The sequence below is a fragment of the Salvia hispanica genome, chromosome 4 (genome assembly GCF_023119035.1).
Source record: "Salvia hispanica cultivar TCC Black 2014 chromosome 4, UniMelb_Shisp_WGS_1.0, whole genome shotgun sequence".
NCBI lineage: Eukaryota > Viridiplantae > Streptophyta > Magnoliopsida > Lamiales > Lamiaceae > Salvia > Salvia hispanica.
Genome location: NC_062968.1, coordinates 23,487,276 through 23,509,261, shown reverse-complemented (window position 1 = coordinate 23,509,261; position 21,986 = coordinate 23,487,276). Strand labels below are relative to the sequence as shown.

Here is a 21,986-nt window from a genome sequence, read left to right as displayed (position 1 = left end):
GGTGGTTTTTTTAGTGTTGCTGACGTGGCAGGGGAGAGAATGGCTAGCCTATGGTTGGCCTAAGCACCATTGCGGATGCTCTAATTCCGCATCATCAAATTCAATCATCAAAAAATTGACAAAATTTACGCCTAGTCGCTTGGATGGGTTCACAATTGAATTTACACTGGAAGATTGATCGTGCGGTGGATATGCGTAGTTTTTCAATTTATTCCTTATTATATTTCCTTCCAGGATACTAGTATACAGTATTTGTCAAATCTATTTTTTTTAAGAGTAATATTTTCAAAGTTTACTTATACGAATACAATAATAATAATAATAATAATAATAATAATAATAATAATAATAATAATAATAATAATAATAATAATAATAATAAAGGTTATAAAACAACATTGCAAATATATCAAAATAACAAAATTTTGTAAAAGTCAGTCAAAATTTAGCTTACTTATAAAAGTATAGATAACCCCCCCCTATTATAAGGCCCTTTTAAGGGGTGAGTGGCTCATTTCTAATATGGTATCAGAGCGGGTTCAAGCCGGTGATGAATTTATCTCTTTATCTCTTCTGCCCATTTCTAATACGGTTCACCAATCTCTGCATTTTCTCGGAGACGAAAGAAGTTGTTACCTCAAATTCCTTTGGGATTTTCTAGGAATTTTACCGCAAGCCATCTCGATCCAAAACCTGGCTAGCTCGAGAGAATTATTGTTTTGGAGTTTGATTTTGGTTTCTGCTGCAATCTTATATCTATACATGATTTTTGTGGAATTTCGTTTGGATGATTTGGAATTATGCTGGTTTGTTGCGCCAACTTTTCCAAGTCATTTTTCAAGAGCTTTGTGGATAGTGTTTCTGTTGGAGAAATATTTCAATTCCGAATTATAAGAAACAATAGTTTATGTGTGATCATTTAATTTAAAATAAAAGAATTTAATAGATGACAAATTGATTTGCGCTGCCTCACTCTGTCGATCCCATATTTTTCTCTCTCTTCATCCGCGTTACATTGTCGCAAATGATGATGGGAATGTGTTGCCAGACACGGCAGTGGCCCTCCTCTCGGCCGTGAAATTGATCGAGAGAAAGTAGATGACGTCGACAGTGGTATCAAAATTGGGTTTAAATTTTATGGTATAGTTTGGTTAATTCATAAATATTGTGAAGGAAATAATAAAAGAAAATATGAGAAAAATTCAATAATTCCATATTCGAAAAAGTTCGCATGTCTCGAGCCTAAAATGTCAACGAATTTAGTCCCAAATTCTGAAAGATCAGCAAATATGATCCAATTTTTCGAAATCTCTTTTTCCGAATATGATCCCTAGCTTTTTTAGAAAGGTAAACCAAGAACACGCGTTCATGAAATATGAGAGGGATTTAATTTATTAAGGTTTAAACCTCCCCTCCTCAACGGTGAGCGAGTAGTCACGCCTACAGTGTACCATTGCTTGGGCAGTGAGGACCTTAGCATCACCAACTTTGTTGATAGTAAATGTGAAAAGGGTGACACAACTAAAAGCAGAACGCACAACATTCACAATTATTTCTTGAGGATTTACTTTTAATTTTCTAAATTTTAAAATGATTTGAAATTCGCACGTTGCTTACGAATCGAGCTTGGAAATCGAAGTCATAGCAACATCGTCACAATGTCTCCAATCATACAAGTATTATCCCTCGCCGGCTGAACTACATTTATATATCTAGTATTTCTTGTTGCGGACATTATTCAACAAACCCATATTTCACCAGGGTTGCGGCATAAATAATGTGACCATAGCAAAAACTAAACTAGCTACAAAATTAAAGGTCATATATAAGTCTTGAATTATATGTAATAAATAATATATGAATAAAACAAATAAATAATTATCAGTTCGGCCTTGATCTCATGTTTCCAACATCAGACCAAGTTTATCAGATGAAGTCAAATGATAATAAGTATGCACTTCCAACAGTAAATATAGGCGACGTCGAAAACGTCATGTGTCAGTGTGACTTGAAATTCGCACGGTGCTTGCGAATCGAGCTTAGAAGTTGAAATCATAGCGACATCATCACAGTGTTTAATGATGGATTTTGGTCATCTGACATCGTTCAGGGCGCGCGAAAAAGACATTTTATTATATTTTTGGATTTATTTATTTAATTTCCTAAATTGTAGAATGACTTGAAATTCGCCCGGTGCTTGCGAATCGAGTTTAGAAGTTGAAATCATAGCAACATCGTCGCAATGTTTAATGATGGATTTTGGTCATCTGACATCGTTTAGGGCGTGAAAAAGACAATTTATTATATTTTTGGATTTATTTTTAATTTCCTAAATTTTAGAATGACTTGAAATTCGCACGGTGCTTGTGAATCGAGCGTAGAAGTGAAATCATAGCAACATCGTCGCAATGTTGAACTATGGATTTTGGTCATCTGATATCGTTTAGGGGGCGAAACAACAATTTATTACTTTTTGGGATTTATTATAAATTTCCCAAATTTTATTTTATTTCCTTTTTAATACCTAGATTTTCTAAGCGCTTATAAATAGCGTCTCTCATTGTTTTAACCGCATACTTTTGTTTATAATATTAATCTGAAAGGGATGAAATGAGGTGAGAAAGATGAGGATTATGAAGTGGAGAATTGAATCCTTCTTATTTCGAAGGAGAAGCAACAATTGTGACCGGTCAAATTTACAGCTCAATGTTAATAGTATTTCAACACTCGTTTACATCCTTGGGAAAAGAATATAGCCTACCCAGCGTTGGACTATTAGATTGACTCTCATTATTCATTTATCGTCGGTCGTTGCATGAATAGAGGATTAATTATGTACTTTTAATAATTAGTGATAAAATCATCTACAATTATGTAAGTAAAAAAATGAATAAAAATGAAACAAGCGTCGCGCTGTGTTTTAATCACATTTTCATGTACAGCTTTATTTTCTACTATGTCTTCTTACAAATTATAGATAAAATTATAAATAAAGTGTTGTGGGTAATTTATATAAATAGGTAGGTAGGATTAAAAAAATATAAAAATTTGGTGAATATGAATTATTTTGGGTTTGGATTTTGGAGTAAAAGGATAGAGATGACTTTAAGATTAACTTTAATAGTGTAATTATAAGTAACGTTTGGCACCTTCATGCTGGAGCATGTTAGTATCATTTTTTTGATGTTACGATTTTTTAGAAAAATACAAATGAGTATCTCGATAAAAATGGATTATGGCGTATGCAAATTTTAGGACATTCTATTTGTTAGTTACTCCCTCCGTCCGTTATTAGGAGTCTCATTTATGCGTGGCACGAGTTTTAAGAAATGTAAAGAAAAGTGGGTGAAAAAAGTGAGTGGAATAGAGGTCCCACTTGTATATATTAGTTTTAAATGAAATGTGAGTGGAATAAGCTAGTGGAAGGTGGGACTCTATTACTATTTATGGTAAAAGTGAACCAGGACTCTTATTCGCGGACGGACTAAAATGGAAAAAATGGAACTCCTATTCGTGGACGGAGGGAGTATTTAAGAACAACGGCAAGTAGGTTCACTTTTTACGGGGATTCAAAATTATTTATGCTACTTTTTTTATTCTCGTAAAATTTTTAATTATATTGCGAACTACATCTCCATTTTACAGGTCAGTTTCTTATAAGACTCCAGAATTTTAATATAAAATTAATAAAGTAAGAAAAATAGAAAAATAAAAAATAAATTAATAAAAAATGAGTCACACATCATATAGAGAAATATATTTTTAATGTCTATTTTTTTATAAACAAACAATTAAAGGAAATAGTTTCTAATTTTTAGAAATGGAAGAAATACTGTATGAAAGTTTCTAATTTATTTAGTGTGCCACTAAAGAAATTGGGCCATGAATAATGTAGAGCCCAATTGTAATTATATTGTGGAGTAATATATAGGCGGTGTTCGGTTGCCAAGATTAAATCACATGATTAAATATGTATTATATTTGGTTCATGAGATTGAACTCTACAACTTAATGTTGGATGAATAGTCTCATAATAATTAGTCATAGCCTCCCTCTCCAACTGAAATAATCTCACAACTTAATCATATCTCATACTTTCTCCGTCCCATTAAAGATGACCCTCTTTCTTGTCCCAACCAAGATGATCCATTACTTAAAATGGAAACCCCTTTATCTCTACTTTATCCCATCTCTCTTACTTTACTCTCTCCATTTAACACACAAAATAAAGTTGCATAAAATCCCGTGCCATCCAAGAAAGGGATCATCTTCCTTAGGACGGAGGGATTAATTATTAGTCATGGCAACCGAACGCCACCATAGAGAGAAAGGCGCGCATCTCTTCATTGTTAGACCGATGATGATATCAATTTATGATATATTGGGGATCCCCTCAACGGCGATGGCGCCGTTTTACAGTAATCCCGATCCTTTTATAAAAAAAATTAGGCGTGGAGCCATGGCCGCCACGGCAGTGGAAAGAAGGGGATCTCAAGGATTCCTTAGAGCATCCACAGTAGGGGCGGCGCGCCTGCCGCCCCGGAATCGCCTTAACCGCGGCGAACTATAGTGGAGGAAGCTTCTGGCGCAGCGTGGACATCTGGGATGAGGCGGAAGGCCCTCCGCCACTTACTCCCCGAGGACGCGCCGAGAGTCGGCTAGCCGCGGCGGTGCCCGTGGCGGTCTATTGTGCGGTGGGTGAGCCGCGGCGGCGCCGATTCTGAATTTTGATTTTTCTATTTTTTTTCGTTTTCAAAAGGAAGAGAGAAAGAGAAGAAGAATAAGGCAGAAGATGAAAAGTAGGGTTTTGAATGGGTTAATTTTAGGCTTTCTTAAATGAGGAAGAATATAGATTAATTTTGGGCATTTTTAAATGGGTTTTGATTACTTTGGGAAAATGAGTCCAATTAAAATGATTTGGTTTTTGGCCATTAGTTTTTTTTTTAATATTAAATTATGTATTTTTTCTAATTATTTTTTGGCCAATAATTTTAATATTCATTGAAAAAATAAGTAAAAAATAAAATAAAGTTAAATGTGGAAAAAAAAAAGTGTCCAACTAAATTTTTATTTTTGTGGCTGTAGAAAAAAAAAAAAGTGATTTGTCTGGGAAGTGTCCTCCATGAAGTGATGCTCTTACAATTAGGGCTGGCAATTTTTGACACGACACGATAATCCGACACGAATCCGCACGAAATTATTGGGTTTGGATCAAGTCTTATTGGATGCGGGTAATTATTGGGTCGACCCACTAAGAACACGAAAAAATCGGGTCGGATGCGGGTTGGATGCGGGTCGGGTCGGGTAACCCGTTAAAAATTAATATTATTATTTTTATTTTGAGTAAAGATAAATTTGCAAAAATTTTATACACAAAATGCCCTTCAAATTTTAAAAAGAATAATATTAATTTATTTTGATTAGATAGCATCATTAATTACATATTTTTGTGACTAATTTGACCTTATTTATAATTTTTCATTTTTCATTTGTATTGTTGTACAATATGTACCAAGACCCTTATTAAAAGATGAAATTTTAGAGAGAATACCCATCCATAGTATTTTAATGGAATAATAATGGAATAATTTTTTATTCATTTTATTTAAACTATCACAATGATATAAAGATAAATAAATTGTTTTTTTTTTTTAAGTATAAATTAGGAAAACACTCTTTTGTTAGGAAATTCTCTCATATTATTTTTAAAACCATTGATATTTTATCATTAATTTCTAACTTTTAATTTTGAAAATAATATTATACATATTGGTTGATTATTCTATCTAAAATTATTAACATTATAATATGAGTCATTCAATGATGAGACATTGTTGGACTCAACACATATAATAGTAATACAACATTCAAATGTATAGCACTTGCTCCAAAAATTGATAAGATCATGAAAAATTATTAGTATTACTATATGATAAATCACAATATTTTCAATATTTCATTTACTGTATTATTTTAATATTACTTTTATAATTATTTTCATAGTGCGTAATAATATCATAATAGAGATGGTATGATGATAACATGTGGAACCCAACATGTAAGTTGTAACATATCCTTTAATTATATGACTGCTATATAAATTGATATATTTAAATATTATGATAAACCACAACAAATTTTAGACCCATATTATAAAATTAATTTATGATTAATAATCTGTTATATATTATACTGCATCAAATGATACATAAGAGCTAGTTCGACGATAGAAGGTTGTTGCTATCAACGTCTAAGCGTGTGACACTTCAAGTATATTAGTTAATATATTCAAAATATATAATTATGTCTTCATTCATGTAATTTTGGATAATAATATTAAATGACCATGTAATGACCCTACTTTGCATATTTCTTCATGTGTTATAATATATAGAAAATATTTGAAATTACAAACTTCAAATTATATTTCAAATTACAAAAATTAAAGTAGTCGAAAGAAATGAAATAATACAATGTACGTGAGAGATCCAAGTGAAAAATAAAACTAAATCAATTAGTGTTTAGAATAAAGGGATAATTTGAATAAATTTATGAAAAATAAGTTTATACTTATAGATACAAAACGTTAATTCAGATATTATGTACTAGCAAAACTAATCAACAAATAATTTTATAATATAATTTATTTTACTATTATATCCTTTTTATTTTGATTCAATAAATTTAATTTAATTTTTAGTATTTTCACTCTTTTTTGTTTTGTTCTTTTTACTTCTTTAGTTCTTTTATCTTGTTTCAAATTTTTTTGTTGGGTTTTGGAACAAAAGTTATGTATTTGGAACAAAAGTTATGGATTTTGTTGGGTTTTTTTGGATTTTGTTGGAGTTTTGTTGTTTAAAATGGAACATCTTCATGCTATATGGCTTTTTAAAGTCTTGATCATTTTTTGAAGCAATATGTAATCGTGTTGTTATCGTGCTTAGGTTGTTGTCGTGTTGTTATCGTGTCGGGTCAACCCAAAGTGGTTCATGTTGGTATCGTGTTCAGGTCGATATCGTGTTCTTATCGTGTCCAGGTCGATATCGTGTTCTTATCGTGTCGGGTCAACCCAAAGTGGTTCGTGTCGTTATCGTGTTATCGTGTTCGGGTCGTGTCCAGGTCGTGTCCGGGTTTGAAGGTGGCGGGTTGGGTTCGTGTTCGGGTTTGGGATTTCCTTAACAGGTTGGGTTCGGGTTTGGCCTTATTGGGTTGGGTCGTTATCGGGTTGACCCGATAACGACCCAATCCGCACGATTTGCCAGCCCTACTTACAATGCCGTATGTTTGGATTGCTTGGCCCCTACATGGCAATGGAGGAATCTCTGGGAAAATACGAGAATCGTAAATCTATTATGACTCCAGACGAGTACATGGAATGCTGGAATTTCTTCCGTCTAGTTCGAGAGAGCAAGGTAATCTGATCTCCTCTTTCTCCCTCTCAATTTAGGTTTTTTTCCTCAACTCCTTGATTATAAATTTATAATACATGCTGATTTAATCTCCTCTTTGATTTAGAATTTCTTTCCCCAATATGATGATTCTGTGTAGTGCGAATTTGACCTCCTCTGAATTTAGGTTTTTTTGTCCCCAATTTGATGATTATGATTTATGATACATGCTGATTTAATTTCCTCTTTGATTTAGGGTTTCTTTCCCCAATATGATGATTCTGTTTAGTGCAAATTTAATTTCTTCTTTCTCCCTCTGAGTTTCGGTTTTTTTCCCCTAAATTCGATGGTTGCAACACTACATGCTAATATAATCTCTGAATTTAGGCTTTCTTTCCCTGATGATTATGCTTAATGCTAATTTAATGCTGATGATTATGAATATATGGTTAATTGTTTTGCTTCCATTTTAGAGACTACTACTAGATTCCAGTGTCACGTTTGTTTATGATTTGAAAAATTATTTAGCAGTAGCATGTATTTATTGATATTTAATCAAATCCACTACCTGCACCTATATCATTCGTTTTGTTACTATAAAATTGAGAATTTTAATTATGATATGTTTGTTTCAGGGATATGATATTCAATCCTTCCCTTCTTGCATAGAGGACTGGGTTAGCCATGCATTGGCACCAATCCCCATGGATCTTGTTTGTGGATCTCGCCGACCCCTCTATTGTGACGAGATTGCACGTGCACTTGAAACGATCAATGCTGAGGCCGTGGTATGTAATTATATATATTGATGAGTGTAGTCTGCTTGTATAATCGTCTTATCATTTGCATTTGAATAAACCTGCTGCAGTGGCATGGCGAAGCGTATGAGTTTGGTGAACATGTGAATGTTGTGAAATCCAATTTTCATCCTGTGACCCTTCTCACATTTACTGTGAAGAGAGTTGGTGATGGTGAGGTCGAGACCGCCCAAGCAATGATATTCCGTAAGCGTGACTGCATAAGGCTGAGTGTCATGGAGTGGAGGTTTAAACCCAAATAAATTCATGTATGTTGTTGGTTTAAATATACATTGTCAAGAACCACTTGTAAGATGGCGATAACAAGCAGAATTCAGAGAAGAATTACACTAATGATCCAAAATGGTGTAGGAAGAGAACGAGGTGTATGTATGAACAATTGTTGCTACAAGAATCACGATTTTATTTATTCGTAAACCAAAACCCATGTTTCCGTACACGGGTTAATTCTATTTGTGTTCTAGGCTACAATAGCCATTCCATCTTAATACTGCGTTTTTTTTAGCTTCCCAGTTTGGGAGAAACGCATGTCCGTCATGCGTCTTTCGTTAATGAAACGCATCAGATACATGCGTCTTAGGGAAAGACGCATGACCCTCATGCGTCTTTTAATTTTTTAATTTTTTTATTGAAAGACGCATGACCCTCATGCGTCTTTCCCTAAGACGCATAAGGGTCATGCGTCTCTATTTTGAACATAAATCGCGACAGACAGAGGCAAAAAACCATTCTGTGAAAGATGAGAGAAAAAAAGGAGGCAGCGCGATTTTGAGCCAATTTCCGGCGATTTCGTTAATTTTGCTGGCGATTTCTTCCATCTTGTCGTTATATTTAGGTAAGTTTATCTCTTACTCTTAATTATTGAATAATATTGTTAGATTAGGTTGGTTTTCCCTGATTTATTAAATTAGGGTTCATAGGAAAAAAATTGTCCCTAATTTTTGTATTTGTTATATTTTCTTATGCAGAAATCATGCAAATATTTGTGAGTTTGTATTGGGGTGGTAAAATAGTTCAACTTCCACACTTGGGTATTTGTTATGATCCACCTCGGGCGAGAGGCTCCATTATATTGAATTCGTGCGTTTCGTATTCTGAATTAGTTGCAATGATATGTGGTGCAATGAGAATAGATATGAATCAACACGTCATTCAAATATCATGGAGACATTGTCTAGTCTTTGCATCCACTATGAGTTATATATGTACTGAGATTGGCTAAATTCTATAAATGGGGTGGTCTGGAAAAATGCTTCCACCAATAGGCTAGGTTTTTTTTTTTCTGAGAATGGGTGTTACGCATTCTAAGAATGCGCAACTAAGTGATTTCGGCAGTCAAAACACAAAGTCAACAATTCAAACTTAAAAACGCATTCTAAGAATGCGTATTTGAAATACGCATTCTTAGAATGCGTATTTCACCTAAATATAATTCTCTCCCAGAACAGAATCGGGCAGAAGCGAACGGAACCAGCGATCTGCCGCCGCCCCTCCCGCCGATCTGCCGCCGCCGCCGCCGACCTTCCGCCTCCTCCACGGTATTTATATCTCTCTCTCTATCCATGTTTCCCCTTTGCCCTAGGGTTTGTATATAATTGGGTTTTTTTGCAAGAATTGAAACAAGAAATGCAAATGCAAATAGAACAATGGTGGAATTGGGTTATTGTGCATTCTTTTGTATGTATGAATTATGAATTGATTCTTTAATTGTAGCATGTAGATTGTGACACATTATCATGCATTAATTCTTTATTAGGCAATGCAAATAGAACAATGGTGGAATTGGAAATTAAATTGATGCATAAATTTACTTATTTCAATTTAGATTTGCCTAGTAGTATGTTATTGTGCATGTTCAATGCTAATAAAATTTAATTAATGTATATATAGCAATGGCATCATCATCAACTGGTGAGGATCCTTTGTATTGTGGTCCCGAAGACCCGAGCGTACTTTACTTGCAACCGTATCACATAACCGAAAGCATAATCTCTGAGAATGATACAGACCCCTTCCAACCGCGCAAATTGGATAATAACATTTTTCAAGCTCAAATGCATGACCGTGTGTTGGGGCATATAGAGCGGATGGGGTTTGGTGGCATATACCACTGTGGAAAACCGAAAATGTTGGACGCTTCACTGGCTTGCAAAGCTGAAAAGCCTCCACACACGGCCCGAATGCCCAAAATACATACTTGAAAAACTTCCGTGTCTCGGTACTATGTCGTTCATCATGATGCCACTCAACAATTGTTCCACGGGTGCGCTTCTGCAACTCAATCATATAACTAGGCAAATCTTCGAATGATGACTCCCATCCACCAAAAGCAAGCTCTATAGCCATCCTCCGGGCATACCATGCTTTCTTGTAGGATATTTCAACATGATACTTTTGCTTCACATCCTCAATAATGGAATTAGGTGTATACCCGGGGTCCTTTAGAATATGATGCTTAACACACAAAGCCACCATATCTGATGAGACGTTGGCGTGGTCCCTGGAGTTGGGATTACCTACACAAGTGTGTCTATCAGTCCATTGTCTGATTTCCCATTTGCGGTCGTGCTTCCTCAATATTGCCCGAAGTTTCCAAATACAACCTGTTTGATTGTGTCGTCTCCTATTTGAGCTCGTGCTCTCCGACTCTTTGGGTGGCTTCAGAGTTTTGCATTCCACATTCCACTTTGTTGGTTTACTTTCCACCACGTAGTATTCTTTTGTGGATGACTCCAAATGCCACAAAGTAACAGCAGTCTTCAATTGTAGCTTGGTATCAAATTTGGTTCCTAACCCAATCCGTGTAGGATTCTTCTCATCCCAAAACCAACTGCTAGATTCGGAATCATCATGGTTACTTTCATAGTAGTTACCTTCTGTCGTCGGTAGAGTACGAAAATAAGATAACCCTGGATGCTCATACTCCTGCTCACTTGGCGGGACTACTGGGACGTACCTACGAGGCACATTCAATGTCTCATTGTCGGATGCATCTTGGTTTGCTTCTGATTCTTCACTCAATTCAGGTGGGGTTGTTGATTTTTCTGACACAAGGTCTTCAGATTCAGAATCGTCACTAACTTCATTATGGGGAGATAGTCCCCCATCCCCAAAACGAGACCCACCATCCCCAAAGCCAGACCCATCATCCCCAAAACCATACCCATCATCACCAACATTATCCGGATCGCGACTAACTTCATTATGTCCAGATGACCCATCATCATATTGTACTCTATCTTGAACTTGTCGTTGTCCCCTTCTAGATTGATAGACAACGACCGTATGTGGAGTACGTTGTTGTGCTAAATTAGCTTGATAGTCAACAAATAACTCAATTTGACCTGATTGAATAGCTGTTGCAAACATATCCCTCATATATGCATCGCAAAGTCGAACGCCCACAAAGTGATATCCATTACCCACTTGAATTGCACGTTTCCATGTCAAACTAATCATATACTCACTCACATTGATTCCAATGCAATCACATATTCTGCTAACCAACTCATTATATGGAAGAAACTCATCTAAGACAAGATATGCATTTGCCACGGGTGGCTCATAAGACAAACCAATTCCTCCAATTTGTACTATTCTTCCATCCCAATATAAAAGGACACAAATAGATTCTGTGTCCATAATCCTGCAATACATACACAACTTTATCTCAAAATTTAAATACTTAAAAATAAACTATATACCAAATCTTACGAATTAACAATTCAAAAGACACTACTTACCAAATCTTAGTATTTAATAACACACATTGAACATACAATTTATACCAACAACCTAAATTTTTTTTTTAGCCACAAACCCTAGAATCACAATTTTCACCATAAACTATGGATATAATGCTAAATTAAGAAGAAAGCAAGTAACTTACCTTGAGGGAGAAACAATTAGATGAATTTGGGCGATTTATGCAAGAATCGGACGGAAATGTGGCATTCTTGGAAGAGATTCGCGGGCAAGGAGGCTGGAGTTCGCGCAAGGGCAGAATGCTTCTGCCCGATTCTGTTTTGGGAGAGAATTATATTTAGGTGAAATACGCATTCTAAGAATGCGTATTTCAAATACGCATTCTTAGAATGCGTTTTTAAGTTTGAATTGTTGACTTTGTGTTTTGACTGCCGAAATCACTTAGTTGCGCATTCTAAGAATGCGTAACACCCATTCTCAGAAATAAAAAAAAACTAGCCTATTGGTGGAAGCATTTTTCCAGACCACCCCATTTATAGAATTTAGCCTACTGAGATTTACACTGATCAAAGTGTGGAGTTTATGTTCAACGATGCTCAAAATTCTACTCGTTGTATTGAATTGTTTGTTGAGTATTCACCTGTGAGAAGTTCAGAAATCACACCAAGTGTTGATTATGGCGTTGTTGATTGTGGTATTGGATCATCGGCGAGGGTTGAACATGTGAGCTCTGATCGTGATATGAGTGTTGCAGATGCTGTTAATGTTGGTGTTGGAATAAATAACGACTTAGATGTTGCAGATACCCTTGATGATAATACTCGCATTGTACGAGATAATGATGAACCATTGTCGCCAGTAACATCTGAGGCAGATGCCAGTCTAAGTGAGGATTCTCTTGGTGATGCTTCTTATGATGAGATAGTAGTTTGTAAACCCGTTGTGCAAGGTGAACAACCACTTCCAAAATACGTTCCCAAGGGGATGAAATTCTTTCGCAGCTTACCAAGTGGTCCTTCTGAGGTACCTGATGAAGTTGGTAATGAACACAACAACATGTACTGGGATGAGAGACATCCATATCGGATTGGTATGGGAACAAAATTTGACTCCAAGCTGCATGTGAAGACGGCTATGACTATGTGGAGTTTGTGGCATCAAAGACAGTTTAAGGTCGTTGAGAGCAAGTTAAGAAGGTGGCATGCCGTATGCAAATTTCCAGCGGGAACGACAGAAGATGGGATAGCTATTATCAGCGAGACCGACGCTGAAAAAGCGAATGAATGCTCGTGGAAAGTCTCTGTTACACAAAGGGCTCATGATGATCTTTGGGAAATTAGGAAGTGGGTGAGACGACATACTTGTGAAGGTCATCGTGTGAATAGAGGACATGCTAACTTTTCATCAGCGATGATTGCTCTGTGTATACGACATCAAATACAAGAAGATGTTTCTTTCAAGGCCTCGAACATAAAAACCTATATTCATGAAAGATTCAATGTGGTGATCAGTTACAAGAAGGCATGGTATGCACGGAGAAAGGCTTTAGAGATTGTCTTTGGTGGATGGGAGGAATCATTCAGACAGTTACCAAGCTACATGCTTGAACTGCAGTCACAGAATCCAGGCACAATTGTTGAGTGGAAGCACAACGAGCTGTTGAGTCACGGACGTAAAAAGGTGTTCAGTTATGTTTTTTGGGCATTTGGAGCTGCTATACATGCTTTTCAGCTGGCCCAACCGGTTTTAACAATTGACGGGACTCACCTCCGAGGAAGATTTAAAGGTAAATTGCTTGTTGCTTGTGGTGTTGATGCTAACAAAAAATGCTTGCCTATTGCATATGCCATTGTTGATGAGGAAACTGGCGACAGTTGGACATGGTTCTTGAAACATGTCAGAATTCATGTGGTGAAATACCAGAGGGAGGTGTGCATCATATCGGATAGGCATAAAGGAATTTTCAAGGCTATGGATTCTGATGAATGGAAAAAGGAGCCGAAATGTCACCATAAATTTTGTTTGATCCATGTGAGGAAAAATATCTTGCAGAAGTGCAAGGGTCCTACTGTGAAAGGCATGGTGTGGGCATTGGGTGCTACAACTCAAGAGCGTAAATATAAGAGAAGGCGGCGTGCACTGCATGAGGAAAGCCCTGATGCGATACGACAGCTGAATAGGGCCGGAAAAGAAAATTGGTCTCTTTGTTACGATGATGGACTTAGGTGGGGGGTTACCTCAACAAACATGTCGGAGTGCTACAACAATGTTTTGAGGGATGTAAGAGAGTTGCCAATTAGAGCTTTGATTGATCTCAAATTTTGGAGAACAGTGGAATGGTGGGCACAAAAGAAGACAAAAATACAGCACACCGAAGGTCGGTTAACACCGTGGGCGAGGGACAAACTTGCTGAGAATGATGCCAAGGGGCAAAAACATCACATTTCTGTACTTGACCGAGGATTAGGACATTACCAAATTCGAAGTCAGGCACGGTTAGAAGATGGGAAGCCAAAGGGCAACAATGTACAGAAGGTGCAGTTTGAAGATTCTAAGTGCACTTGTGGGAAGTGGCAGACGTGGAGAGTTCCTTGCTCACATGCTTGTGTAGTTGCTAGAGATAGAGGTATCGCTATGTTTGAGCTCATATCTACAAAATTCCACAAATCTACATGGGAAGCACAGTATTCTAGTCCTCATCCATGGGATGCACCAAGACACGAAGATTATTGGGCTAAACCTGGATGGAAATTGGACATCACCCCTGAGCAGTTGCTTCCTCGAAGGCGTGGCCGTGGTAGAAAGAAGAGGATACCTAATCAAATGGATGTCCGCGAGGAAGGTGAACCGAAAGCTCCCCGCCGTTGCAGGAATTGTGGGCAAGAGGGACACGATCGAAGAAATTGCTCAGTCGGTCGTGTTATGTAGTTTCTAGCAGCCTATATGCACAAGTAAGTTTTTATAATATTTCTTGCTTTAAGTAGATAATAATGCTGACATAATAACTACTTTCTTGCAGTGTCTTGAAGAAATGAAGGTTTATGCTGCTATTTGTGTCACAGTGTGTGTTTATGTATTTGTTTTCTATAATTGTGAACTTTTGTAGACAAATTCCAGAAAACAGGGTCACAAAAAATGCAGTAGCGTTATTAGTGTTGGACTACTTTTTCTATAATTGTGAACTACTTTTTTTTTTGTTTTTTTCTCACTATACCAAATCATATTAGTATTTCCTTAATTAATATGATTAGCTTATTTCCATCATAAAAAAGTATTCAATTAAACTATAACTAATCTCTACCATAAGCAACTTGATGTTGTTGCTGTTTATTTTTAAAACCACGTAATATGATGATTTTTATTTTTAAAAAATTTGGCAAGAATTCATCTTAAAATATAACACCATAAACCTGTTAATCACGTAACAAAACAACAATATATAATGAAAAACAAGTTCAAGAAAAAACCAATACAAAGTTTAAAAAAAAAAGACAGAAGTACACAAAATATACATAACATTACATCCTTCCATAAAGAGCTACTTATACGACGATGGTGTGTATTTCGACGGTTCAATCCCCTTGTTCTTCCTGGATGAAAATCTCTTCATCACTTTGCTCACATACTTCCCAACCCCGGTACGTGATGAACCCTCCGCAACTGGTCGAGGTTGTACGTGGATGTTCTGAACCTCTTCTTCCTCATTTTCCTCTTCTCGGTCATCATTTTCTTCTTCAAATTCATTTTCTTCTTCTCCTTCTCCTTCTCCTTCATCATCATCTTCTTCTTCAACTCGTTGAGGAGCCACGAACTGATAATTTTGGAAGTATGAATCGACTGATGCTCGGGCTCCACTCCATTGCGGCTCATTTTGGCTTTATGAGTATGGGCGACGACTCCAATCAGGCTCAGGTTGGCTTGGGGAATAGAGGGGACGCCCCCACTGTGATTGCGACTCCTGGCTTGGATAGAAAGACCATTGAGGTGGGTCATACTCTGGATTCATAGGCTCTGGTTGCACATAATCCCACTGCTGCTGCGACATCCTTATCTGTTTTGTGTTACCGTGCCCACCAGTTCGAGCACCCCCCACTCTATGACTTCGACGTGGTGGAATGTCTTGTGGTTCAAAAGGTATGACCACATCACGGTGTTGGGAAGCTGGGTACTCCATGACATCGGCGTGGTTCGTTGACTGAAGGACATGCCTAGCGATTTCACGAAATCGTCGTATTCTTGGGTCTATTTCTTGTTCAGTAGTCATATGCCAAATCTCCTGAAAACCCTCAACCTAGATAAAAAAAATCATACAAATATCAATACGTTTTTAACAAATGAAAGCATATAATTTAATATCACAAACTTACAAATAATCTCATCGACGAAGCCGACTCGTTCATCCCAGCAGTTGTCCGTACCCCCCCAGGTTGAGTAAGGTACGTCACTGTAATCCTGTTATACCACGCCATATATCCCGGATTCAATGGGATGTTTATGGACATCGTCGCAGCATCTACGGTTGCCTGGAACCTTTCATACCTCATGTCCCACTCCCCAATGAAGAACTGATGCATCTTTTCCCAATCAGTACCCTTCTTACCACGCCGATCATTTTTACCCAAATGATCGGCGTTTTTGAGCATCCTATCTATGGATTGAGGAATCCCCTGGTATCGATTAAATTGTCTGCGCACTCGTCCAGCCTCATGCGCCTCGACATACGACCAACATACCAAATAAGTGTCGCACATATAGCACTCATTCACATCATTGCAGTAGTCTGGCAATATGCGATCCACATATGGTGTCCATACAAACTACAAAAAAACCAGCAATGCAAACGCAAATTAACTTCATAATAAATTTATACATTAAGTAATCAAAAGAGAAAGTCACCTGGCCAGGTTTAATCAAGGATATTTGATCACGGTAATGCTCCACCGAATATCTAGGAGCATTTCCTATCTGAGTAGTTCCTTTCCATCTATAAATAAAATTGGTGTAAAAAAAAACTCAAGATGCATAAACAAATAAATGTTTAAATATATCACCTGGCGCCACATGGCGTATACGGCTCGTGCACAGGCGCTACTACGAATGACGGCCTCAATGTAGGCATTCTTTCCCACGCCCAAAGCTGCAGAAGAATCATGGGCCCGCCCAACTCTTTCCTCTTGTCCATGGAAGCCTCGCACAGATAATGATACAAGTACGATAAAGCTGCACTTCCCCAACTAATATTTATCACATCGTCTTGATCCTCAAATGCATTTAGCCACATGAAAGGAACCTTACACCCAGTAGTGTCTGGTAGAATCAATCCTCCTAACAAGATTAAGGCATGGATACGTGCCCTTTGGATGTAGACATAAGGAGGTAGGTCATCACCCAAAGGTATCCTTGTTTGGTTGATCAGAGCGGTCATCAGCATACCGCCTTGCTTTGTCTCTGATGCTGCATCGGGTATCCATCCCAACAAATCTCGGCACTTGCTGGGCCAATCATCATATCTGGTATGATGGTCACGGCCTGTGAAAACACGACCGTCCGCTCTCAAGCCCCACAGGACTTGCACATCTTCTAGGGTGACTGTCGCCTCTCCAACCGGTAGATGGAAAGTATGTGTCTCCGGCCTCCAACGCTCAATCAAAGCAGTTATAAGCTCGTTGTCGACCTTCATCGACTTCCCACATTCGATCACGCCTCCAAAACCAAACATGTTAAGCCAATGCCTCACATTGGCATGAATATCCACATCCCATGTCTTACTTTCCGTCCGGCGAACTTTGAAAATATGTGATGTGCCTTCCGTCAGTAGTTTATTTGATATGTGTTGTTTCTGAAGATATAGAACTGACGGATCTTCAGGTCCATATAACAATTGCCCTCTAGAACTTGAAGTTGCCATCTAATCCTACAAGATTTTCACAAAACAATAATTACAAACAAATAATTCACAAAACAATAACTACAAGATATCATTCTAGTGTGCCTGTTTAATACAGTTGCTCCAATAATAGACAAACTTTAGTAGAACTTTTATCTCATACTATGCAACTGAAGGCATAATGGTTAGGGGCCTAATGATGGTTAGGGGCCTATCCCACAAATAAATTAAGAATCCACCCAATTTAACAACCCAATGTAAGATGAATTTCTCACATTAATTTCTGAATTTCGTCCATAAATTAGAGATAAAAGACTTAACAAAAATCTCAAGATTCAACAATCATTCTTCACTAATTCGATGAATTTCACAACTTCAATAATTGGATAAATTTCACAAACATATAGAATCAATTGCTTGCATATCATCAACAAACACCCGTTACAATTAACAAAACATCAAATTATCAGCCTAATTGAACAATTTAATCAAAAACCCTAATTTACAAAATCACCTAAAACCAAAACAAAAAAGCCAATAACCAACCAATAAGTGAAGAATGTTGAAGGATTGAAGAAAACTTACCAAAATAAAACGAAAAATTGGAAGAAGTCGCCGGAAATCGCCAAGAATCGCCGCTGCCGTTTTTCCCCTGCTGCGCGTTCTGCGTCTGAGTTCTGGAGGGGTGTCTAAATTCAAAGTAAAGACGCATGTGCGTTATGCGTCTTACCTATAGACGCATGTGCGTCATGCGGCTTTTAAAAAAAAAAATTAAAAATTGATAGACGCATGATTGTTATGCGTCTTTAGTTAAAACGCGTAACCCTGATGCGTTTCATTAACGAAAGACGCACGACGGACATGCGTTTCTCCCAAACTGGGAAGCTAAAAAAAACGCAGTATTAAGATGGAATGGCTATTGTAGCCTAGAACAAAAATAGAATTAACCCTTCCGTACACCTTCTCGTTCAATAAAACATTCGCGAATTTGTTTGTTCTTAAAAGTCATTCAAGCAAAGTATATATCTGTCACTTGCATCCATTTGTCTATGTGAATTAAAGAAGTAAAACAGAAGTACAATCATAGCTTCTTAAATACAGTAATAATCTAAGAGCGAAACAACCAATAAAAATGACAAAAATGAATAGGTGATGTTGAAGAGTGTGTCCCAACTGTGGAGTATGATATGATTTGAATGACGAGAAACATATAATTAGCATAAAAAAGAATGCAAAGTTATAGAGTTTCTACTTTCTATCTGTAAAAACACACTACTCTTGACCATTATAATGATCTGCCACGCTCTTACTTCGAACGAAAAATTTCCCAAAACTGTTCCAATTCTTGGCAGCTGTCGATGACGAGGATCGTATTGAATCCTTGTTCCCATTCGCATCGCCATTCGAAGGTAACCTCCAAAGCTCTCCTATGTCTGAACTCGATGGATCTCTAGAAAATCCCGGTATGCTTGAAGTGTCGATGAAGAAGTCTTCTAACGTCGCTAGAGACTGGAGCTGCCTCCCGAGCGATGCAATCGTTTTCTGGCACTCAGCAAGCTTATCTGCAGCGACAGCCAGATCCTCCTGCGATCAGAAAAAGTGTTATAATTCGATACTGCTAATGATTCTATACGCGTAAAAGGCGTAAAAGTAACTACCTGCTTGACTTTTGGTTCGTTGTTTGTGTGCGTACTTTGCTGGAGCTCGAATTCCCGGATAATTCTGGTTAGTTCGCTCTCCAGTTCTTGGCATTTCGTCGTTAGTTGTGCTGATAGCTTTCGTTCTTCTTCTATTTCCGATTTTAGTGAATCAACACTTGAAGTCATAGTGTTGAGCTGTGATTCGAGAGACTCTTTTGTCTCGTAGGCTGCAGTTAGTTCGTTTCTTAACTCGGTCTGATGAAGCTCGGATTCGTGGATCGTGCTGGCTAGTTCGCTCTCCAGCTCCCGACACTTTGTCTTGATTTCAGCTGATATATTTCTATCAACTTCTAACTCTGCCTTTAAGGAATCAATGCTGGAAGACATGGTTCTTGATTCTTCTTCCATGGTGCCAAGCTGATACTCAAGTGACTCGTTCGTCTCGTACACTGCAGCAAGCTCGTTCTGCAGCTCGTTGCACCTTATTTCAGCTTCTATACTCCTGCTCTCAGCTGCCTTGAGGGCATCTAACGTTTCGTCTAAAGCAATCTGAAGTTCTGATCGCTCTGCTTCCGACTTTTCCAACGTGTTTTCCAAGTCAGCTACTCTCCGAGTCATGGAGTCGAGCTCGGGTATCACTGGCTCGTCCGAAGAAGCTTGTTCAGAAACCGATTCACGCGCTGCAAGGCGTTCCATCTCGAGAAAATCATCCATCATATCAATCTCGAGAGAGCAGGCAGCAATGCTCTTGTTGGTTGATGATGGAATTTCATTCTTGAACTGAAGTGGAGGCGATTTATGCGCCACAGATTGGAGCCTACGACACTCGGCCTCAAGCTTAGCGACCTTTTTGATGCTCTCGAGATGCACCTTGCTAGCAGTCTCCGCAGCCCGGGTGCTCAAGTCCCTCTCGATGGCCACAACTTCCAACTCTCCGCGACAGGAAACGAGCTCGTGCTTCAAGGATGAATTCTCCTTCTCCAGATCAAGTATCCGCCTCTCGAAATCAGCCCTCTTCGCCTCCCAGTCTCTGCTAGTCTCCGCCAAAGCATCCGCGATTCGTTTCTCCTGCTCGTCCCGTGCTTGCCTCAGCTGCCGCACACACTCCTTCAGGGCGCCATCGAGATGGCTGTTCTTCACATCCAAGCTCAGGTTCTGCTGCACCGCGACGTCAAGCTGCTGCTTCACCGCTGCCACTTCATTTTCTGCCTTTTCCCAGCCTTACATGTAAACAAAGTTAAAACAACATTGCAAATACATCAAAACATCAAAATTTTGTTTCTCTTCATAGCCTATCTTAAGACATTAGTCGGGCTCCTTCAGTTTGGAAGATTATATCTATTTCATGTCGGTTCATGAGATCGAAACCAACAACATAACAACAAAATTAATCTAACAACAAAACAATTTCATTTTCCCGCGATTCAATCTTAACGTATCTCATAGTATATCTCGCTATAATACTGTCAAAGCAATCGAACGAGACCTTATTCAATAGTGATAGAATGATTACCAGCAACAGCTTCTTCAGCAACTTTGGAATGCTGTTTAACCAACTCTTCCTTTGCACCAACATTCACAAGAGCAGCTGATAGCTTTTCGGTTAGTATCTTCACACTTTCCTTCACTTCATCATCCTCATCAATATCGATCTTCTTCGCTTCGGATGTCACCTCAGGCGACTGCATATCTTCATTTGCTGATGCTCGTATCGCCTCCTGCTGCAACGAAACACGGATTATCCATTTTGTTAGCAACAACAGAGTCCTCTATTCCTTCACATGATTGCAATGTGCCAAGAATCTTCAACACTAACCACTAAACACTAAAAAAACAATCTTTTCAACAAAAACTACACAAGTTTTCAAGAACTCAAACAATAGAAACTACCTGATCTTCTGAGAATCTCTCAGAATGTGAAGAGATGGATTCTGAGCTCTCACTTTCACCACCACTCTTCTCAGAAGATTTCTTCTTCCATGGCCATTTCCTTTTCTCCATCTTCTTATAATCTGCAGATTTACCTAACTCAGTAAGTCAAATTTCCCAGAAACAGATAAATTCACACCATAAATACTCATACAAACACTATCACAAAATACAAAATCTTACAGCTGATTCAAAATCAAGTTTCCCAACACAACACTAACATTTCAATCAAAGGAGTCTATGTCTCAACTCATGAATGGATATGCCATAAAAATTCAATCTTTACAAACCCCAGCATTCAAAATGTTCGAATTTGAAGAATTCAAACTAAAATTACTAAAATGTTCAAGAAAGGTAAAAAGATGAATATAACAGTAATTCGCAACAGAAATCTTACATTAGATAAAAAATCAAGGAAATCCCAGTTGCAAAGATCCAATCTTGGAATGAATTTCCACACAAAAACGAATGAATTTTACTACTTTCTCAAGAACTCAGAGGCTGTTCAAGTTGTGTTCTGGTAAAGATATGGGGAGCATCTTGTTAAAATAAAAGAATAATAATTTTCATTTATTATAAGGTTTTGGTATTTAAATGATCGAGGAGCAGAGCATGTGCT

The 21,986-nt window shown here is 37.7% G+C and overlaps 4 protein-coding genes across 6 annotated transcripts; 2 read left to right on the top strand and 2 right to left on the bottom strand.

Annotated features, from left to right (window-relative positions):
* Positions 1-7,273: 7,273 nt before the first annotated feature.
* Positions 7,274-8,636, top strand: LOC125218056. Its single transcript, XM_048119653.1, has 3 exons — positions 7,274-7,412; positions 8,024-8,176; positions 8,257-8,636. Exons 1-3 carry the CDS (start codon positions 7,281-7,283, stop codon positions 8,446-8,448), a joined length of 477 nt encoding a protein of 158 aa, XP_047975610.1. The 5' UTR covers positions 7,274-7,280; the 3' UTR covers positions 8,449-8,636.
* Positions 8,637-12,493: 3,857 nt separating this feature from the next.
* On the top strand, positions 12,494-14,839 carry LOC125220701. The gene has a single exon (XM_048122850.1). The coding sequence runs from the start codon at positions 12,494-12,496 to the stop codon at positions 14,837-14,839; it is 2,346 nt and encodes a 781-aa protein (XP_047978807.1).
* A 1,834-nt stretch (positions 14,840-16,673) lies between these two features.
* Positions 16,674-17,819, bottom strand: LOC125220700 (protein MAIN-LIKE 2-like). The gene is made up of 3 exons (XM_048122849.1): positions 16,963-17,819; positions 16,808-16,895; positions 16,674-16,691 (listed from the first exon to the last, which is right to left on the bottom strand). The coding sequence occupies exons 1-3, from the start codon at positions 17,817-17,819 to the stop codon at positions 16,674-16,676; spliced, it is 963 nt and encodes a 320-aa protein (XP_047978806.1).
* Positions 17,820-18,819: 1,000 nt separating this feature from the next.
* Positions 18,820-21,976, bottom strand: LOC125219233 (filament-like plant protein 3). Of its 3 annotated transcripts, none has more exons than XM_048121148.1 (5): positions 21,765-21,976; positions 21,329-21,450; positions 20,952-21,156; positions 19,457-20,658; positions 18,820-19,382 (listed from the first exon to the last, which is right to left on the bottom strand). In XM_048121148.1, the coding sequence occupies exons 2-5, from the start codon at positions 21,437-21,439 to the stop codon at positions 19,071-19,073; spliced, it is 1,830 nt and encodes a 609-aa protein (XP_047977105.1). In that variant the 5' UTR covers positions 21,440-21,450; positions 21,765-21,976; the 3' UTR covers positions 18,820-19,070. The 3 variants fall into 3 exon arrangements, with proteins under 3 accessions (XP_047977105.1, XP_047977104.1, XP_047977103.1); XM_048121147.1 differs by having other exon boundaries at positions 20,952-21,159; positions 21,329-21,462; positions 21,765-21,974; XM_048121146.1 differs by having other exon boundaries at positions 20,952-21,159; positions 21,765-21,972.
* Between the last annotated feature and the right edge of the window lie 10 nt (positions 21,977-21,986).